At 43.4% G+C, this 18,128-nt stretch overlaps 1 protein-coding gene across 1 annotated transcript; it reads right to left on the reverse strand.

Annotated features, from left to right (window-relative positions):
• Positions 1 to 8,904: 8,904 nt before the first annotated feature.
• On the reverse strand, positions 8,905 to 16,612 carry LOC115167253 (ras GTPase-activating protein-binding protein 1). The gene is made up of 12 exons (XM_029721479.1): positions 16,471 to 16,612; positions 15,293 to 15,409; positions 15,078 to 15,159; positions 14,686 to 14,859; positions 14,471 to 14,561; positions 14,119 to 14,212; positions 11,749 to 11,971; positions 11,303 to 11,404; positions 10,880 to 10,997; positions 10,408 to 10,536; positions 9,978 to 10,087; positions 8,905 to 9,692 (listed from the first exon to the last, which is right to left on the reverse strand). The coding sequence occupies exons 2-12, from the start codon at positions 15,385 to 15,387 to the stop codon at positions 9,450 to 9,452; spliced, it is 1,461 nt and encodes a 486-aa protein (XP_029577339.1). The 5' UTR covers positions 15,388 to 15,409; positions 16,471 to 16,612; the 3' UTR covers positions 8,905 to 9,449.
• Between the last annotated feature and the right edge of the window lie 1,516 nt (positions 16,613 to 18,128).

Consider the following 18,128-nt stretch of genomic DNA (forward strand, 5'->3'; position numbering starts at 1 on the left):
CTCAGCCCATGTGGGTCACGGGGTGGGGATACCAAATACGATACGACCGATACACCCTGAGAGGTTATCTTGCATCCTCCTCCACATCATGAATACTAATGAACACAGTCTCTGGCCACCTGCTGGAAGACCTTGTCCTTGCTAGTGAGGAAATCTACAGGACCATTTGCTGGGGGTGTATTCATTAGAGCACACTGTAGCCACCCTAAACCTAAGTTCAGGTAGTACCACCCCGTTTCAATCTAAGTTCAGGTAGTACCACCCCGTTTCAACCTAAGTTCAGGTAGTACCACCCCGTTTCAACCCTAAGTTCAGGTAGTACCACCCCGTTTCAACCCTAAGTTCAGGTAGTACCACCCCGTTTCAACCTAAGTTCAGGTAGTACCACCCCGTTTCAACCCTAAGCTCAGGTAGTACCACCCCGTTTCAACCCTAAGTTCAGGTAGTACCACCCCGTTTCAATCTAAGTTCAGGTAGTAACACCCCGTTTCAACCTAAGTTCAGGTAGTGTTATGTGTTATTACATACAGCCGGAAATAACTTTTGGATATCAGAGCGGTGGTAACACACCAGCATTACAAAGCAAACTGGAAACCACATATGCTGAGGCAGCATTTATTGTTGCTGGGGATTTTAACAAAGAAAATCAGAGGAAAACACTACCTAAGTTCTACCAACACAGTGACTGTAGTACTCGCTCTGGGAAAACACTGTACCACTGCTACTCAACTTTTTGAACTGCCTACAAAGCCCTCCCCCGCCCTCCCTTCAGCAAATCTGATCATGACTCCATTTTGCTCCTCCCTTCCTATAGGCAGAAACTCAAACAGGAAGTACCCATGCTAAGGACTATTCAACGCTGGTCTGACCCATCAGAATCCATGCTCCAATATTGTTTTGATCACGTGGACTGGGATATGTTCCAGATAGCCTCAGAATAACATCAACGAATACGGTGACTGTTTATCAGGAAGTGTATAGGAGATGATGTACCCACTGTGACTATTAAAACCTACCCAAACCAGAAACCGTGGATAAATGGCAGCATTCACGCAAAACTGAAAGCGCAAACCAACACATTTAACCATGGCAAGGTGACTGGGAATATGGTCAAATACAAACAGTGTAGTTATTCCCTCCGTAAGGCAAACAGGCAAAATGTCAGTACAGAGACAAAGTAGAGACGCAATTCAACGGCTCAGACACGAGACATATGTGGCAGGGTCTACAGACAATCAAGGACTACAAAGGGAAAACCAGCCAGGTCGTGGACACCGATGTCTCGCTTCCAGACAAGCTAAACACCTTCTTTGCCCGCTTTGAGGATAGTACAGTGCCACCGATGCGGCCCGCTACCAAGGACTGTGGGCTCTCCTCTGTGACCGACGTAACACATTTAAACGTGTTAACTCTCGCAAGGCTGCCGGCCCAGACGGCATCCCTAGCCGCATCCTCAGAGCATGCGCAGACCAGCTGGCTGGAGTGTTTACGGACATATTCAATCTCTTCCTATCCCAGTCTGCTGTCCCCACTTGCTTCAAGATGTCCACCATTGTTCCATAGAATTCACTTCTGTCATCATGAAGTGCTTTGAGAGGCTAGTTAAGGATCATATCACCCCTACCTTACCTGTCACCCTAGACCCACTTCAATTTGCTTACCGCCCCAATAGATCCACAGACTATGCAATCGCCATCGCACTGCACACTGCCCTATCCCATCTGGACAAGAGGAATGCCTATGTAATAATGCTGGTCATTGACTATAACTCTGCATTCAACACCAGAGTACCCTCCAAGCTCATCATTAAGCTCGGGGCCCTGGGTCTGAACCCCGTCCTGTGCAGCTGGGTCCTGGACTTCCTGACGCCCCCAGGTGGGGAAGGTAGAAAACAACACCTCCACTTCACTAATCCTCAACACAGGGGCCCCACAAGGGTGCGTGCTCAGCTCCCTCCTGTACTCCCTGTTCACCCATGACTGCGTGGCCACACATGCCTCCAACTCAATCATCAAGTTTGCAGACAACACAACAGTAGTAGACCTGATTATGAACAATGACAAGACAGCCTACAGGGAGCAGGTGAGGGCCCTGGGAGTGTGGTGCCAGGAAAAAAACCTCTCACTCAACGTCAGCAAAACAGAGGAGCTGATCGTGGAGTTCAGGAAACATCAGAGGGAGCACGCCCCCATCCACATCGACGGGACCGCAGTGGAGAAGGTGGAAAGCTTCAAATTCCTGGGTGTACACATCACTGACGATCTGAAATGGTCCACCCACACAGACAGTGTGGTGAAGAAGGCGCAACAGCGCCTCTTCAACCACAGGAGGCTGAAGAATTTTGGCTTGGCACCTAAAACCCTCACAAACTTTAACAGATGCACAATTGAGAGCATCCTGTCAGGCTGTATCACCGCCTGGTATGGCAACTGCACAGCCTGCATCCGCAGGGCTCTCCAGTGGGTGGTGCGGTCTGCACAACGGGGGCAAACTACATACCCTCCAGGACACCTACAGCACCCGATGTCACAGGAAGGTCAAAAAGATCATCAAGGACAACAACCACCCGAGCCTCTGCCTGTTCACCCCGCAATCATCCAGAAGGCGAGGTCAGTACAGGTTCATCAAAGCTGGGACCGAGAGACTGAAAAACAGCTTCTATCTCAAGGCCATCAGACTGTTAAATAGCCATCAGTAACCGGCTTCCACCTGGTTACGTAACCCTGCACCTTAGAGGCTGCTGCCTTATATAGACTTAGAATCCCTGGGCACGTCAATAACTAGTCACATTAATAATGTTTAAATAATGTTTACATACTGCTTTACTCATCTCATATGTATTGTATTCTACTGTATTTTAGTCAATGCCACTCCGACATTGCTCGATCTAATATTTATATATTTCTTAATTCCATTATTTTATTTTTAGATTAGTGTGTATTGTTATGAACTGTTAGATACCACTGCAGTGTTGGAGCTAGGAAAACAAGCATTTATCTAGATACTACTGCACTGTTGGAGCTGGGAACACAAGCATTTATCTAGATACTACTGCACTGTTGGAGCTGGGAAAACAAGCATTTAACTAGATACTACTGCACTGTTGGAGCTAGGAAAACAAGCATTTCGCTACACCCGCAATAACATCTACTAAATATGTGTATGTGACCAATAAAATTAGATTAGGCTTTTTATAGATTTTTTTTACTCACCTCACTTTGATCGACCAATTGAAAGAAGTTCAACGACAAGTTGAAACTGAAAACATGGTTCTTGTGGGTGTATTATATTGTTATTGATTATTGTTGGGTTTTTTGAGTTGAGTTTGCAAGAAAGGCATTTCACTGTACTTATGCATGTGACATTAAAACTTGAAAGTTGTTTCAAAGCCGAACACAACGAAATGTACAGTGCCTTCTAAGGTGATGATTAATTCAAAACAGCCATACAAATATTATATACTGCTCAAAAAAATAAAGGGAACACTTAAAAAACACATCCTAGATCTGAATGAAAGAAATAATCTTATTAAATACTTTTTTCTTTACATAGTTGAATGTGCTTACAACAAAATCACACAAAAATAATCAATAGAAATGCAATTTATCAACCCATGGAGGTCTGGATTTGGAGTCACACTCAAAATTAAAGTGGAAAACCACACTACAGGCTGATCCAACTTTGATGTAATGTCCTTAAAACAAGTCAAAATGAGGCTCGGGAGTGTGTGTGGCCTCCACGTGCCTGTATGACCTCCCTACAACGCCTGGGCATGCTCCTGATGAGGTGGCGGATGGTCTCCTGAGGGATCTCCTCCCAGACCTGGACTAAAGCATCCGCCAACTCCTGGACAGTCTGTGGTCCAACGTGGCGTTGGTGGATGGAGCGAGACATGATGTCCCAGATGTGCTCAATTGGATTCAGGTCTGGGGAACGGGTGGGCCAGTCCATAGCATAAATGCCTTCCTCTTGCAGGAACTGCTGACACACTCCAGCCACATGAGGTCTAGCATTGTCTTGCATTAGGAGGAACCCAGGGCCAACCGCATCAGCATATGGTCTCACAAGGGGTCTGAGGATCTCATCTCGGTACCTAATGGCAGTCAGGCTACCTCTGGCGAGCACATGGAGGGCTGTGCGGCCCCCCAAAGAAATGCCACCCCACACCATGACTGACCCACCACCAAACCGGTCATGCTGGAGGATGTTGCAGGCAGCAGAACGTTCTCCACGGCATCTCCAGACTCTGTCACGTCTGTCACGTGCTCAGTGTGAACCTGCTTTCATCTCTGAAGAGCACAGGGCGCCAGTGGCGAATTTGCCAATCTTGGTGTTCTCTGGCAAATGCCAAACGTCCTGCACGGTGTTGGGCTGTAAGCACAACCCCCACCTGTGGACGTCGGGCCCTCATACCACCCTCATGGAGTCTGTTTCTGACCGTTTGAGCAAGCACATGCACATTTGTGGCCTGCTGGAGGTCATTTTGCAGGGCTCTGGCAGTGCTTCTCCTGCTCCTCCTTGCACAAAGGCGGAGGTAGCGGTCCTGCTGCTGGGTTGTTGCCCTCCTACGGCCTCCTCCACGTCTCCTGATGTACTGGCCTGTCTCCTGGTAGCGCCTCCATGCTCTGGACACTACGCTGACAGACACAGCAAACCTTCTTGCCACAGCTCGCATTGATGTGCCATCCTGGATGAGCTGCACTACCTGAGCCATTTGTGTGGGTTGTAGACTCCGTCTCATGCTACCACTAGAGTGAAAGCACCGCCAGCATTCAAAAGTGATCAAAACATCAGCCAGGAAGCATAGGAACTGATAAGTGGTCTGTGGTCCCCACCTGCAGAACCACTCCTTTATTGGGGGTGTCTTGCTAATTGCCTATAATTTCCACCTGTTGTCTATTCCATTTGCACAACAGCATGTGAAATTTATTGTCAGTCAGTGTTGCTTCCTAAGTGGACAGTTTGATTTCACAGAAGTGTGATTGACTTGGAGTTACATTGTGTTGTTTAAGTGTTCCCTTTATTTTTTTGAGCAGTGTATATTATAATATAAATAGGCCTATATATGAGACCAAGCCTGAATTTTTTTATTATTAAAATGATTATGCCAATACATCGCATACTGCATATTATGCATGGCAGAAAAATATTTTAAAAAACTGATTTAAGAAGTCTTTGGTACATAATTGGACTGTATTATTATGCATTATTATCTATCTCTCTCTCTCTCTCTTTCGGTGGACCTGTGCCTTAGGACCATGCCTCAGGACTACCTGGCCTGATGATTCCTTCAACTGTTCTGCCTTCGGCAATGGAACCCTGACCTGTTCACCGGACGTGCTGCCTTGTCCCAGACCTGCTGTTTTCAACTCTCTAGAGACAGCAGGATGGGTAGAGATACTCTTAATGATCAGCTATGAAAAGCCAACTGACATTTACTCCTGAGGTGCTGACTTGTTGCACCCTCGACAACTACTGTGATTATTATTACTTGACCCTGCTGGTCATCTATGAACATTTGAACATCTTGGCCATGTTCTGTTATAATCTCTACCCGGCACAGCCAGCAGAGGACAGGACACCCCTCATAGCCTGGTTCCTCTCTAGGTTTCTTCCTAGGTTCTGGCCTTTCTAGGGAGTTTTTCCTAGCCACCGTGCTTCTACACCTGCATTGCTTGCTGTTTGGGGATTTAGGCTGGGTTTCTGTACAGCACTTTGTGACATCAGCTGATGTAAGAAGGGCTTTATAAATACATTTGATTGGTACTGGATGGACTAGTTACCTTATTCTACTCTCCAAACTGTCTATGCATGAGTCTGGGACAGAACATATAGACCTAGGCGATACTGTTGGTTCATTGATTGTGTAGGGCATGTTACAGTTAGCCTACAATTGCAGTGAATTTGTATTTGAAAACCTAGTAATAGGACATGTTTTATATTTTCATTATTAAATAGGCAGACATTACCTTTATTTACAGAATGTCCTCCCCTCTCTCCTTCATTACTTTCTCCAGCGGACAGAGGTGTCAACATTTTTAATTAAACATGTTACTATGGATGTTCCCGAACATTTTTCACTTGGTTTCCCAAGTCCAACCCAGGAAAAAAAAAAACATTTTTTAAAAAATGTTAAGAAAGCCCATAACATGCAGCTACTCCTGTCACGCAGCACAGGCTGTATGCTGCTCAACCTGTGGTTGATGCAGGAGGTAAATATAGAAAGTAGCCTATCTGGTGGGAAAGGCCTCCGTTCGCTATTTGAGTGCATGTGGATAACACTTATTTTTGATCTTGCCCCTTTTCCTGCCCCTTTGATAATGGGCCGTTCTAAATCGAAACAAATGTTACATATTAGCAGTTCTGGAAAAAGTACCCAATTGTGATATTTGAGTAAAAGTATAGATACCTTAATAAAAAAGTTACTCAAGTAAAAGTCAACCAGTAAAATACTACTTGGGTAAAAGTCTAAAAGTATTTTCCTGTCCTGCTAAGCATTCGAAATGTAACGAGTACTTTGGGTTGCCAGGGAAATTGTATGGAGTAAAAAGTACAATATTTTCTGTAGGAATTTAGTGAAGATTAAAAGTTGTCAAAAAATATAAATAGTAAAATAAAGCACAGATACCCCCAAATACAACTTAAGTAGTACTTTAAAGTATTTTTTACTTAAGTACTTTACACCACTGCATATTAGTAAAGACAAGATTAAATTGAAAATAGTCTGATTATATTCTTCTTACTATACAATCATAATATAAAATAATGGCACAGGATTTAAGCATATCTTGTCTGCTAAATGAACAACCCTACGGCATGGCTCAAAGCCAGATAACATACAGTAGACCAACTCTTATTCTGTTCTTTTGAAATACATTTTCATCGTATCGTGTTTCTTTAGAATAGGTATTGTGATGGTGTATATTAAATGGATTTATTTATCTTCCAAAGGTGCGCATCGGCAGCTTGTATGTGAATTATATGTGTGAATTCCTGCCGATGCTTAACGTGTTGATGTTAATTAACGGTCAATTACTGTAAGACCAGCTGGCTTTTGCATGACAAAAAGTCATGACCACCACAGTCCTTGTAGTAAGTAACACACCGTTTCAACCCTAATATACTAAGATACTCTACATGACCAAAAGTATGTGGACATCTGCTCCCTGAACATCTCATTACAAAATCATGGGCATTAATATGGAGTTGGTCCTCCCCTCTGCTGCTATAACAGCCTCCACTCTTCTGGGAAGGATTTCTACTAGATGTTGGAACATTGCTGCTATAACAGCCTCCACTCTTCTGGGAAGGTTTTCCACTAGATGTTGGAACATTGCTGCTATAACAGCCTCCACTCTTCTGGGAAGGTTTTCCACTAGATGTTGGAACATTGCTGCGGGGACTTGCTTCCATTCAGCCACAAGAGCATTAGTGAGGTCAGATCACAGATGTTGGCCGATTAAGTCTGGCTCGCAGTCAGCGGTCCAACGTTGGGGCGGCAGGTAGCCTAGCGGTTAGTGTTGGATCAATAACTGAAAGGTGCTCAGATCGGATCACCGAGCTGACAAGGTAAAAATCTGTCGTTCTGAACAAGGCAGTTAGCCCACTAGGGTGTCATTGTAAATAACAATTTGTTCTTAACTGACTTTCCTAGTTAAATAAAAGTTTAAAAAAATTCATCCCAAAGGTGTTTGATGCGGTTGAGGTCAGGGCTCTGTGCAGGCCAGTCAAGTTCTTCCAAACTCAACAAAACATTTCTCAACAAAGCAACAGTTCTTGTGCTGACGTTGCTTCCAGAGGCAGTTTGGAACTCGGTAGTGAGTGTTGTAACTGAGGACAGATAATTTTTTACTTGCTTCAGCACTCTGCAGTTTCGTTCTGTGAGCTTGTGGCCTACCACTTAGCCGTTGATGCTCCTAGACATTTCCACTCCAAAATAAAAGCACTTACAGTTGACCGGGGCAGCTCCTGCAGGGCAGAAATTCGACAAACTTACTTGTTGGAAAGGTGGCATCCTATGACAGTATCACATTGAAAGTCACAGAACTGTTCAGTATGGTCCATTCTACTGCCAGTGTTTGTCTATGGAGATTGCATGGCGGTGTGCTCGATTTTATACACTTGTCTGCAACGGGTGTGGCTGAAATATATACTTGTGTAAATATAGTGTAGGTTGACTTATTCAATTATAGTCAAGGTAGTCCCAAAGAGGGTGTTGGCCTGACAATGGTGTGCCCTTTGAAACCCTATGATAGATACTGATGCTCCTGAATAGCACTAGAATATACTGTTATAATACTGATTTTAAACCATGCCATGGCTGTAGTGTACTGTACTAAAGCATCTGTCTGTTTTGATGAAGTCTTCCAGAGCCATATGTCGTCCATTGCAGCCGGTAATTTCCTCTTCCGTCTGGTGCCGCTCCTAAACTAGTCCACGTGATCTCTAGTTCACATGACCATGCTGTTAGTATGGAAATCAATGTTAACCCTTTTATCTAGGAAACACCATGCTGACCTACAAGAGAAGGAAAACTACTTGTTGTACATCTGTTTTCCGTCTCATTTACATCTTGGCAATACATTTGCTCGGTGTTAAAGAATGACTTCCTTAATCCTCTTGGTTCCTGTGTGGAACACAAGGCATCGACTACAGGAGTGCCACTGCTTCCAATCTGCTGCCTTTTTTGGGGATGGCATCTCTTTCATGGTTCGTGGCCAGGTTTCCTTTTCTCATAATAAATAAGGGCCAGTTTCCTGGACACAGATTAAGCCTCACGTTGCACTAAAAAGCAAGCTCATTGGACATCTCCAGACATGCTTTATAGTCCAGAAGTAGGACTAATCTGTGTCCAGGAAACCAGCCCATAAAGATCAACTCAATGTATAGACTACAGAAGTCAGGTTCAAAACAGTAAAACATGTTTATTCAGTTCTCTCTCAGCTGATTGGTCATGATGAAGTGCATCAGTAGTGAAAGGCAGACAGGATTTGTTACATGCTCGATAATAACCATTTACAAACATGATTCAACTGCACAATTTAAAATAAAACCATTACTTGCATTTGACCTGAAAAGACAGTGGTGGTAATACACAGGACCGCCCAAGAAGTACATACACGTTCCTTTAAGAAACAGGGAGAGAACGCCAAAACCAAACTGGGTTGTTCCAATTCAAGTAGTTTAAGACCCTTTTTTCAAAAACATTTTTTTTTACTTTCAACAAATTCAAGTTCAGGATGATGTAAAAGACGAGGAGAAAAGTCCAGATCATGTCAACGTCAGGAGAGATTCCACATTCCAGAAACCCAAGGAACAAAACAAAAAGCGAAGGGAGGGAGGGATTGAGAAGCCATCTTTGTTTTACAATACTCAAGAGTCGGGGCAACTGACATCAGTAGTAGTAACTGGCATGGTAGTAGGGCATCAGACCAACTTCAGAGTGACATTCACTGACGAGGTCCCATGTAGCGACCTCCCTCGTTGGGTCCAGTGCCTCGTCCAGAGCCAAAGCTGGGTTTCTGTGCCATGCCACCCCTGGTGGGGGGGCCTCTGGGCCCTCCTATCCTCTCTCGGGGCCCTCCGGGGCCACCTGGACCTCTGGGGCGAATGTCTCGGCGGTCCCCTTCCCGGGCGGAGCGCGTCTTCTTTTCCTCCACGTTCAGTCGGACATCTCCTCTGAACTTAATGGGCTACAAATGAAAGAGGACTGTTAGTATATTAATTCATTTAAATGATCAAAAACAACTAAAGATCAGAGTGGGCTATTAGAAAGGATTGTGTCTGTACATGCATTAAAAAAATGGAATGACATGTACTGCTTCCAAACAAACATTTATGGGACTGTGAAGCACCTTTCTATCATCATCATCATTGAAATGGAGCCGAAGGCTTTGCAAAATGGAGCCGAGTTCATCAAATCAGCATGTTGGTAATTAAAACACTCAGACTTAACATATGTTTAAAATAATTATTACCCGGTTGCTTAGGATTTTCTGTACAGGTTCCGAATCGTCAAACACCACAAATCCAAAGTTAGGAAGCTTTCCTCCGCTGTTGATCCGCAGCTCAAGCACAGTACCATACTCTGTAGGAAGAACCAGATCGTATTAAAATGACTTTCAACCAATCGATTACTTCCATCAGTTGCTGCAAAGCGTTCCGTGTTCTGTTGCAGACCATTTAAAATGAGAAAGATCAATGATGTCTAACTCTTTTACAGGTCATTTGGGGACTATGATCAATTAAGACTAGCCATCTAAATCTGGTACTACTGCACCCCAGTACTGTCAGAGTTGTTGATTACCATGTGCTGTCCCTATTTAATCAATTATTTGCCAGTTGAAACTATAAAGCTATTAATTCAAAAGCTTTTTTGCAGACCATTAAAAAAAAAAAGCGACATACGTTGGAAAAAGTCCTTGAGCTCTGCCTTGTCCACATCATGGGGAACGTTCCCCACAAAGAGCTGGTGAGCGTCTGGATACCTCACCACACGGCCAACCTCCGAAGACTCTCCCTGCTCTCCTTCCCGCACTGCAGACCAAGAGCAGACCCGACAGAGGCATGAGAGGAGATCACTTTATTAACGGTCACGCATACACGTCTGATGTTTCTTTAAAGAATAAGCACTACACACGCACACCACACACCAACCGAGTTCAGACTAACAGACAGGTTTACATCCAACATAGACAGCAAACTGTAGAAAAACATTTTTTACAACGGAAAATTTAAATCTGTGTTCTTATTGGACAAGGTCAGGTAGTACATCCAAGTTGCACTTCATTTCGATACATTTTCTACCTCCTGAACATGATCCAGCTTCCTGGTGGATGGTACCGTGTGTTAGGGTGAGATGCTATCTGGTGGATCATACCTCCTGGTCGGGGTCCTCTGTTGACTGGTGGGGGGCCTGGCCTTGCTTCTCGTGGTCTCTGGTCTCCTCTCGGTTGTGTTCTCTGTGCTGCGGCTTCTGTTTTCACCTCCACCCTGGGCTAAAGCATCAAGACAAGACCCTGAGAAACCAGGCTGGAAGACCAAGACAACAAGACTCCAAGCTAAATCACTAGTTGATTGTGTTCGTTGTCCTTTAAGAGGAACGTTGATTTAAAGTCACATGAAAATGTTAATTATACCGAATCATCAATATAGTACATGTGGTCTTTCAACTGGTAGGATACATGTGTAATAGGTGATTTTATCCCCTTAGTAATCAATATAGTATGTGTAGTTGTTTCTTCTGCTGGTATTTAATACATCATGTAGGCTACAGGAAGAGTGTTTTTGTATGTTAACGTACCGGTGCCGATGGGACTTTGACTACGTGTGGGGGGATGCCTGAGACGGGGACAACTCCGCTAGGGGGAAGGTTCTTACTGGTGACAGACGCCCAGGAGAAAGGCTGGAGCAGAGACGAAACAGACGTTATTAAATCAAGCTGAATGAGGTCTGGTAGCTGTACAGGGAAACCACTAGAAGCTAGGTAAACCTAATGAAGAACAGCAAGGGCCAAAGGAAGGAATTTCTCAGCAATAGTACTTAATCTACAAAATTAGTTATCAAAGCTGATGCAACCAAAATGGTTCTTAAACCAAAATGGAATAACCAGAGGTGTAGTGACCTCGACAGTGGATAACCAGCCAAAACACAGCATCCAGAGAGGAATATAGAGCCAGGTCACACAAGGAATCACAACCACCATGTTGACATGACCACAGCGTAGACAACATAAGGGTTGAGACCTACCCGGTTTTCTTCAGCGGGTGCGGGGGCAGGGTCAGCAGTGGCAGAGGGCAGGGGTGAGGAAACGGGACACTTTTCTCCCTGCTCCTCTGTGGTGTGTTCCTGCTGCTGCTGGGTCTCTGGCTCCAGGTTCCGTTTTCCATCCACCACGTCTGGCTCCGCCTCAGGTTCTGCCTCAGGCTCTGGGGTTAAAGCCACCTCCTCCTCTGGCCTCTTGACCTCGGTGCTGATATAACCCAGACACACATCTAATATTAACCCAAGCATAGACTACAACGAAGTGGTACTAAATAAGTGGCAAGTAATTTATTGGGTAAACCACCAATGTTTCGCATCACAGAAAAGACAAATTAAATTTGACATCCAAATTGTCTGGGGGGGTGCAATGCAAAATGGGTTATCAAAGTTTCCAGTGTACCTGCCGAGAGGGGATTGTTTCTCCAAAACAGTCAAGACTAGAGGTCGACCGATTATGATTTTTCCACACCGATACCGATTATTTGAGGGCCAAAAAAAAAGCCCAAACAGATTCATCTGATTTGTTATATCAATCAATCAATAATGACAATTACAACAATACCAAATGAACACTTAACATAATACATACATAAAAATCTATTTAGTCTCAAATAATGAAACATGTTCAATTTGGTTTAAATAATGCAAAAAACAGTGTTGGAGAAGAAAGTAAAAGTGCAATATGTGCCATGTAAAAAAGCTAACGTTTATGTTCCTTGCTCAGAACCTATGAAAGCTGGTGGTTCCTTTTAACATGAGTCTTCAATATTCCCAGGTAAGAAGTTTTAGGTTGTAGTTATTATAGGAATTATAGGACTATTTCTCTCTATACGATTTGTATTTCATATACCTTTGACTATTGGATGTTCTTATAGGCACTTTAGTATTGCCAGTGTAACAGTATAGCTTCCGTCCCTCTCCTCGCTCCTACCTGGGCTCCTACCTGGGCTCGAACCAGGAACACATCGACAACAGCCACCCTCGAAGCAGCGTTACCCATGTAGAGGAAGGGGAACAACTACTCCAAGTCTCAGCGCGAGTGACGTTTGAAATGCTATTAGCGCGTACCCGGCTAACTAGCTAGCCATTCACATCGGTTACACCAGCCTCATCTTGGGAGTTGATAAGCTTGAAGTCATAAACAGCGCAATACATTGCGAAGGGCTGCTGGCAAAACGCACGAAAGTGCTATTTTGAATGAATGCTTACGAGCCTGCTGCTGCCTACCATCGCTCAGTCAGACTGCACTATTAAATCATAGACTTAACTATAACATAACACACAGAAACACGAGCCTTAGATCATTAATATGGTCGAATCCGGAAACTATCATCTCGAAAACAAAACGTTATTCCTGTTACATTGCACAACCTTCAATGTTATGTCATAATTACGTAAAATTCTGGCAAATTAGTTCGCCCAAACTGTTGCATATACCCTGACTGCGTGCAATGAACGCAAAATGACAATTTTACCTGGTTAATATTGCCTGCTAACCTGGATTTCTTTTAGCTAAATATGCAGGTTTAAAAATATACTTCTGTGTATTGATTTTAAGAAAGGCATTGATGTTTATGGGTAGGTACATTCGTGCAACAATTGTGCTTTTTTCGCAAATGCGCTTTTGTTAAATCATCCCCCGTTTGGCGAAGTCGGCTGTCTTTGTTAGGAAGAAATAGTCTTCACAGTTCACAACGAGCCAGGCGGCCCAAACTGCTGCATATACCCTGACTCTGTTTGCAAGAGAAGTGGCACATTTTCCCTAGTTAAAAGAAATTCATGTTAGCAGGCAATATTAACTAAATATGCAGGTTTAAAATATATACTTGTGTATTGATTTTAAGAAAGGCATTGATGTTTATGGTTGGAGCAATGTGTACCTAAGCAACTATATGCAACGCAGGACAGGCTAGATAAACTAGTAATATCAACCATGTGTAGTTAACTAGTGATTATGATTGATTGATTTTTATAAGATAAGTTTAATGCTAGCTAGCAACTTACCATGGCTTCTTACAGCATTCGCGTAACCTCGTGGAGTGCAATGTAAAGCAGGTGGTTAGAGCGTTGGACTAGTTAACCGTAAGGTTGCAAGATTGAATCCCTGAGCTGACAAGGTAAAAATTTGTCGTTCTGCCCCTGAACAAGGCAGTTAACCCACCGTTCCTAGGCCATCATTGAAAATAAGAATGTGTTCTTAACTGACTTGCCTAGTTAAATAAAGGTTTATATATATATATATTTATATATAAAAACGGCCAAATCGGTGTCCAAAATACCGATTGTTATGAAAACGTGAAATCGGCCATTCCGATTAATCGGTCAACCTCTACTATGGTGGATATGTTTCCTTACCAAGGTGTCTGTTTGTAGAAGGTTGCAGCCTCTTCCTGGACCACCTCAGGTGATGGTACTCTCTCTTCCATCTCCTCCACATCCTCATCAGACTCTGAAACACCAAGAACATGACTGAGTCCCAATTACAGCAGTTTTAGAGCGGAATGAAATACCCGTTACATTTTAGTCATTTAGCAGATACGGTGATATTATTCATAATAGTAGCATTGACCCAGAGGTACAAAGCACCGCAATGGAGTTCAATAAGAGCAACACCTCTAACCATTATGTATTAGTCACGTGACATAAATTACATATGAAACCAAACAAGCCAAATGTAAAGAAGCTTCCTAATCTTTAACATGCTCACCTTCAGGGGGTTCTGAGTCAGAATCCCCAAACACTTCGTCTTGGTAACGGAATACATCGTTGTGAACGTAGAACTTGTTTGTTACAGTGCCCTGAAACAACAACGACATTGAGTTTAAAACAATCAACCCTTTAACTGAACTGGACACTAATACATAAATGAAAACATTTCAAGGACAAATTTCCAATGTCCATCTATACAGTTGAAGGACCTACCTCAGGGGCCAGCACGAATGTCTGCATGAATTTGCGCATGGGCTGCATGTCGTTGGACAGCTCCCCCATCACTTGCACCACCACGCCCTCGTTCAAGGTCGCATGGGCGTCCACATGTCTGATCTTGGTGTGGCAGTCACGAAAGTTCAGCGCCAACACTTTTTTATGGATCTCCTTTATACGGAAATAAAAGACCTTGATGAGAATCTCAAACTTCAAATGTGTTAGCCTTGTATCAGAAAGCCTAACTGACAATATATTACCCATCTTTAATATGAACATACTGAGATCTTCGCCATAAAAATCGTGTGGATGTGTCGCGTTGGATATTTTATAAAGGAAACGTATAATACTGCTTCATGAAGTAATGAAAACTGTATTGCAGTACTCACCGACTGGCCGTAGACTGACTCAACCGGTTTGCCATTGTTGTCCAGACCTCCATGTACATAGGATGAATTTTTCCCATAAAACCTAAAACAAGAGTAAAATCAGTTACTTCTCGTCTTTGTAGTAGAGGCATAGATAGCCTATTAATATATTAAAGCAGATCACAATAGAACAGATAGTGTTTGGGAAGAATTTTCTAGAACTGTACTGGTTTTACCTGTGCAGGTAGTCGGGTGCCTGGTTGAGTAGTGTGTAATACTGTCGGACAAACTCCCGCCCGACGAGCTGGGCACTTGGCTTCTCCATCACCATTTCTTTGGTCAGCTGGAGAAAACTGAAACAAGGTGTGGTTGTCATGGTGTGGATAATGGAGTCTGATTTGTACCAGTCACCATCCGTGTCTGTTCTGTCTGATAAACCCGACAAGCCTTAGCCATATCACCCAGCTATTTATTAAGCCAATCATGGCGACAAGTACCATTAGCGCCAACTTTACAGGAGGCTGTGCAAGAGCACAATTAGCATTCAATCTAATCTGTGGATGACTAGCTCGCTAGATATCTAGTCAATTCTACCAATAATAGGTTTCAGTTCATAGTAGTATGAAATTAAATTGTAGGAGACAAATGAGTCGCCCAGACCCACCCAGATAAACGGTCTAACGTTATTTAGCTAAGTTGTGCTTCAAGGGTCTATGTCTAGAAAGGCCGAATTGCAACACCGGTCACATCATAGACAGAATATCAATTTTATCGAAATGTAACGATTTTGGCATGCCCGTTATGTCGCTGGCTAGACAACTATATCTTATAACCCAATCAACTCGGACAGCTGGAAATAACTAACTACGATAGATTGTATAACCAACACGTGTGGTAAATACAACGCTGGCTAACTAGTTAATTTCCTAGACTAGCCACGTCTCCTTTCCGCTCCGTTAATTTACCGAGCTACCGTTAGTTACCTAACGTAGCAGACTAAACAAACAGTCGACTGATAATCTTCGACATCAAACTGATATCATAAACATTTTTAACAGACAAACAAACATCGCTAACTGGGCAGCCATGGTTCGCTAGCCATTCCAGCTAGTTAGCTAAAGCCGGGAAAAGGCCAGTCTTTTAACCACCCCGTCGGATTAGTTGAACATTTCGACGGTCCACTCGGGCATTAACTGACTGATTTAACCCACATCATCCGATTTAAGTCTCATTCGTGACACATTTAATAATTTAAGGAAATAATTAACTGGCTAGCTAGCACAACTAAAATGACTTAGATTTATCATGCTAACAAGCGTTAGCTTACTAGTTAGCATCAAACAACGGCCTAAGATTACGAATATTACTACAGCGGATATTTATTCAATAATTTCAAACAGGGTAATGTACTTACCAGGAGGCAATCGTTAAAATTATTTATTTATAATAAATTTAAAAAATCCCCTCCGCTCTGCCAGGCGGTAGATAGAAAGATTGTTCTAGCAGGGCAGCGAACAACGTGTTCGGCTGCTCTTTTACCGGTCTCAAACGTGGGACACGGACAACCTAAACACAATTTACAGTCTTAAGATGCATGAACCAATGAATTTACTGCGAGAGGAAATATGTCGCCAATCAAATGTATGTACTCTGAGCAGTTTAGTGTACAACCAATCGTTGTGGAGTATGTGTAGACCTGTCAGTCTAAATGTAGCCAATAGGAAACGAGTGTGGTGGGATTCCGATTGTGGGTATGATTGGTTAAACATTTTACGGAGCGGCCCACGTTGGATCATGCCCCTATCGATATTAATGGGGGCGTTTTTCGTTGCATTGATTTATCACTCCCACCACACATTTATTTATTTATTTATTGAACCTTTATTTTAACAGGAGGTCGTGCTGAAATGAGCCCTGTATACACACCAATACACACCAAACACATCAATATATATTTTATTATATTATATTTTATTATATAATATTTTATATTTTAAAAATGCCTTCCTCTCCATCTTAAATAAGCATGCCCCTTTCAAGAAATTTAGAACCAGGAACAGATATAGCCCTTGGTTCTCCCCAGACCTGACTGCCCTTAACCAACACAAAAATATCCTGTGGCGTTCTGCATTAGCATCGAACTGCCCCCGCGATATGCAACTTTTTAGGGAAGTTAGAAACCAATACACACAGGCAGTTAGAAACGCCAAGGCTAGCTTTTTCAAACAAAAATTTGCTTCGTGCAACTCCAACTCTAAAAAGTTCTGGGACATTGTAAAGTCCATGGAGAATAAGAACACCTCCTCCCAACTGCCCACTGCACTGAGGATAGGAAACTCTGTCACCACCGATAAGCCCACTATAATTGAGAATTTCAATAAGCATTTTTCTACGGCTGGCCATGCTTTCCACCTAACTACCCCTACTGCATTCAACAGCACTGCACCCCCCACAGCTACTCGCCCAAACCTCCCCCATTTCTCCTTCTCCCAAATCCATTCAGCTGATGTTCTGAAAGAGCTGCAAAATCTGGACCCCTACAAATCAGCTGGGCTTGACAATCTGGACCCTTTCTTTCTAAAATTATCTGCCGAAATTATTGCAACCCCTATTACTAGCCTGTTCAACCTCTCTTTCGTGTCGTCTGAGATTCCCATAGATTGGAAAGCAGCTGCTGTCATCCCCCTCTTCAAAGGAGGTGACACTCTTGACCCAAATTGCTACAGACCTATATCCATCCTACCCTGCCTTTCTAAGGTCTTCGAAAGCCAAGTCAACAAACAGATTACCGACTATTTCGAATCCCACCGCACCCTCTCCGCTATGCAATCTGGTTTCAGAGCTGGTCATGGGTGCACCTCAGCCACGCTCAAGGTCCTAAACGACATCGTAACCGCCATCGATAAGAAACAATACTGTGCTGCCGTATTCATTGACCTGGCCAAAGCTTTCGACTCTGTTAATCACCACATCCTCATCGGCAGACTTAGTAGCCTTGGTTTCTCAAACGATTGCGTCGCCTGGTTCACCAACTACTTCTCTGACAGAGTTCAGTGTGTCAAATCGGAGGGC

This window comes from Salmo trutta, chromosome 3 (genome assembly GCF_901001165.1).
Source record: "Salmo trutta chromosome 3, fSalTru1.1, whole genome shotgun sequence".
Classification (NCBI taxonomy): Eukaryota; Metazoa; Chordata; class Actinopteri; order Salmoniformes; family Salmonidae; genus Salmo; species Salmo trutta.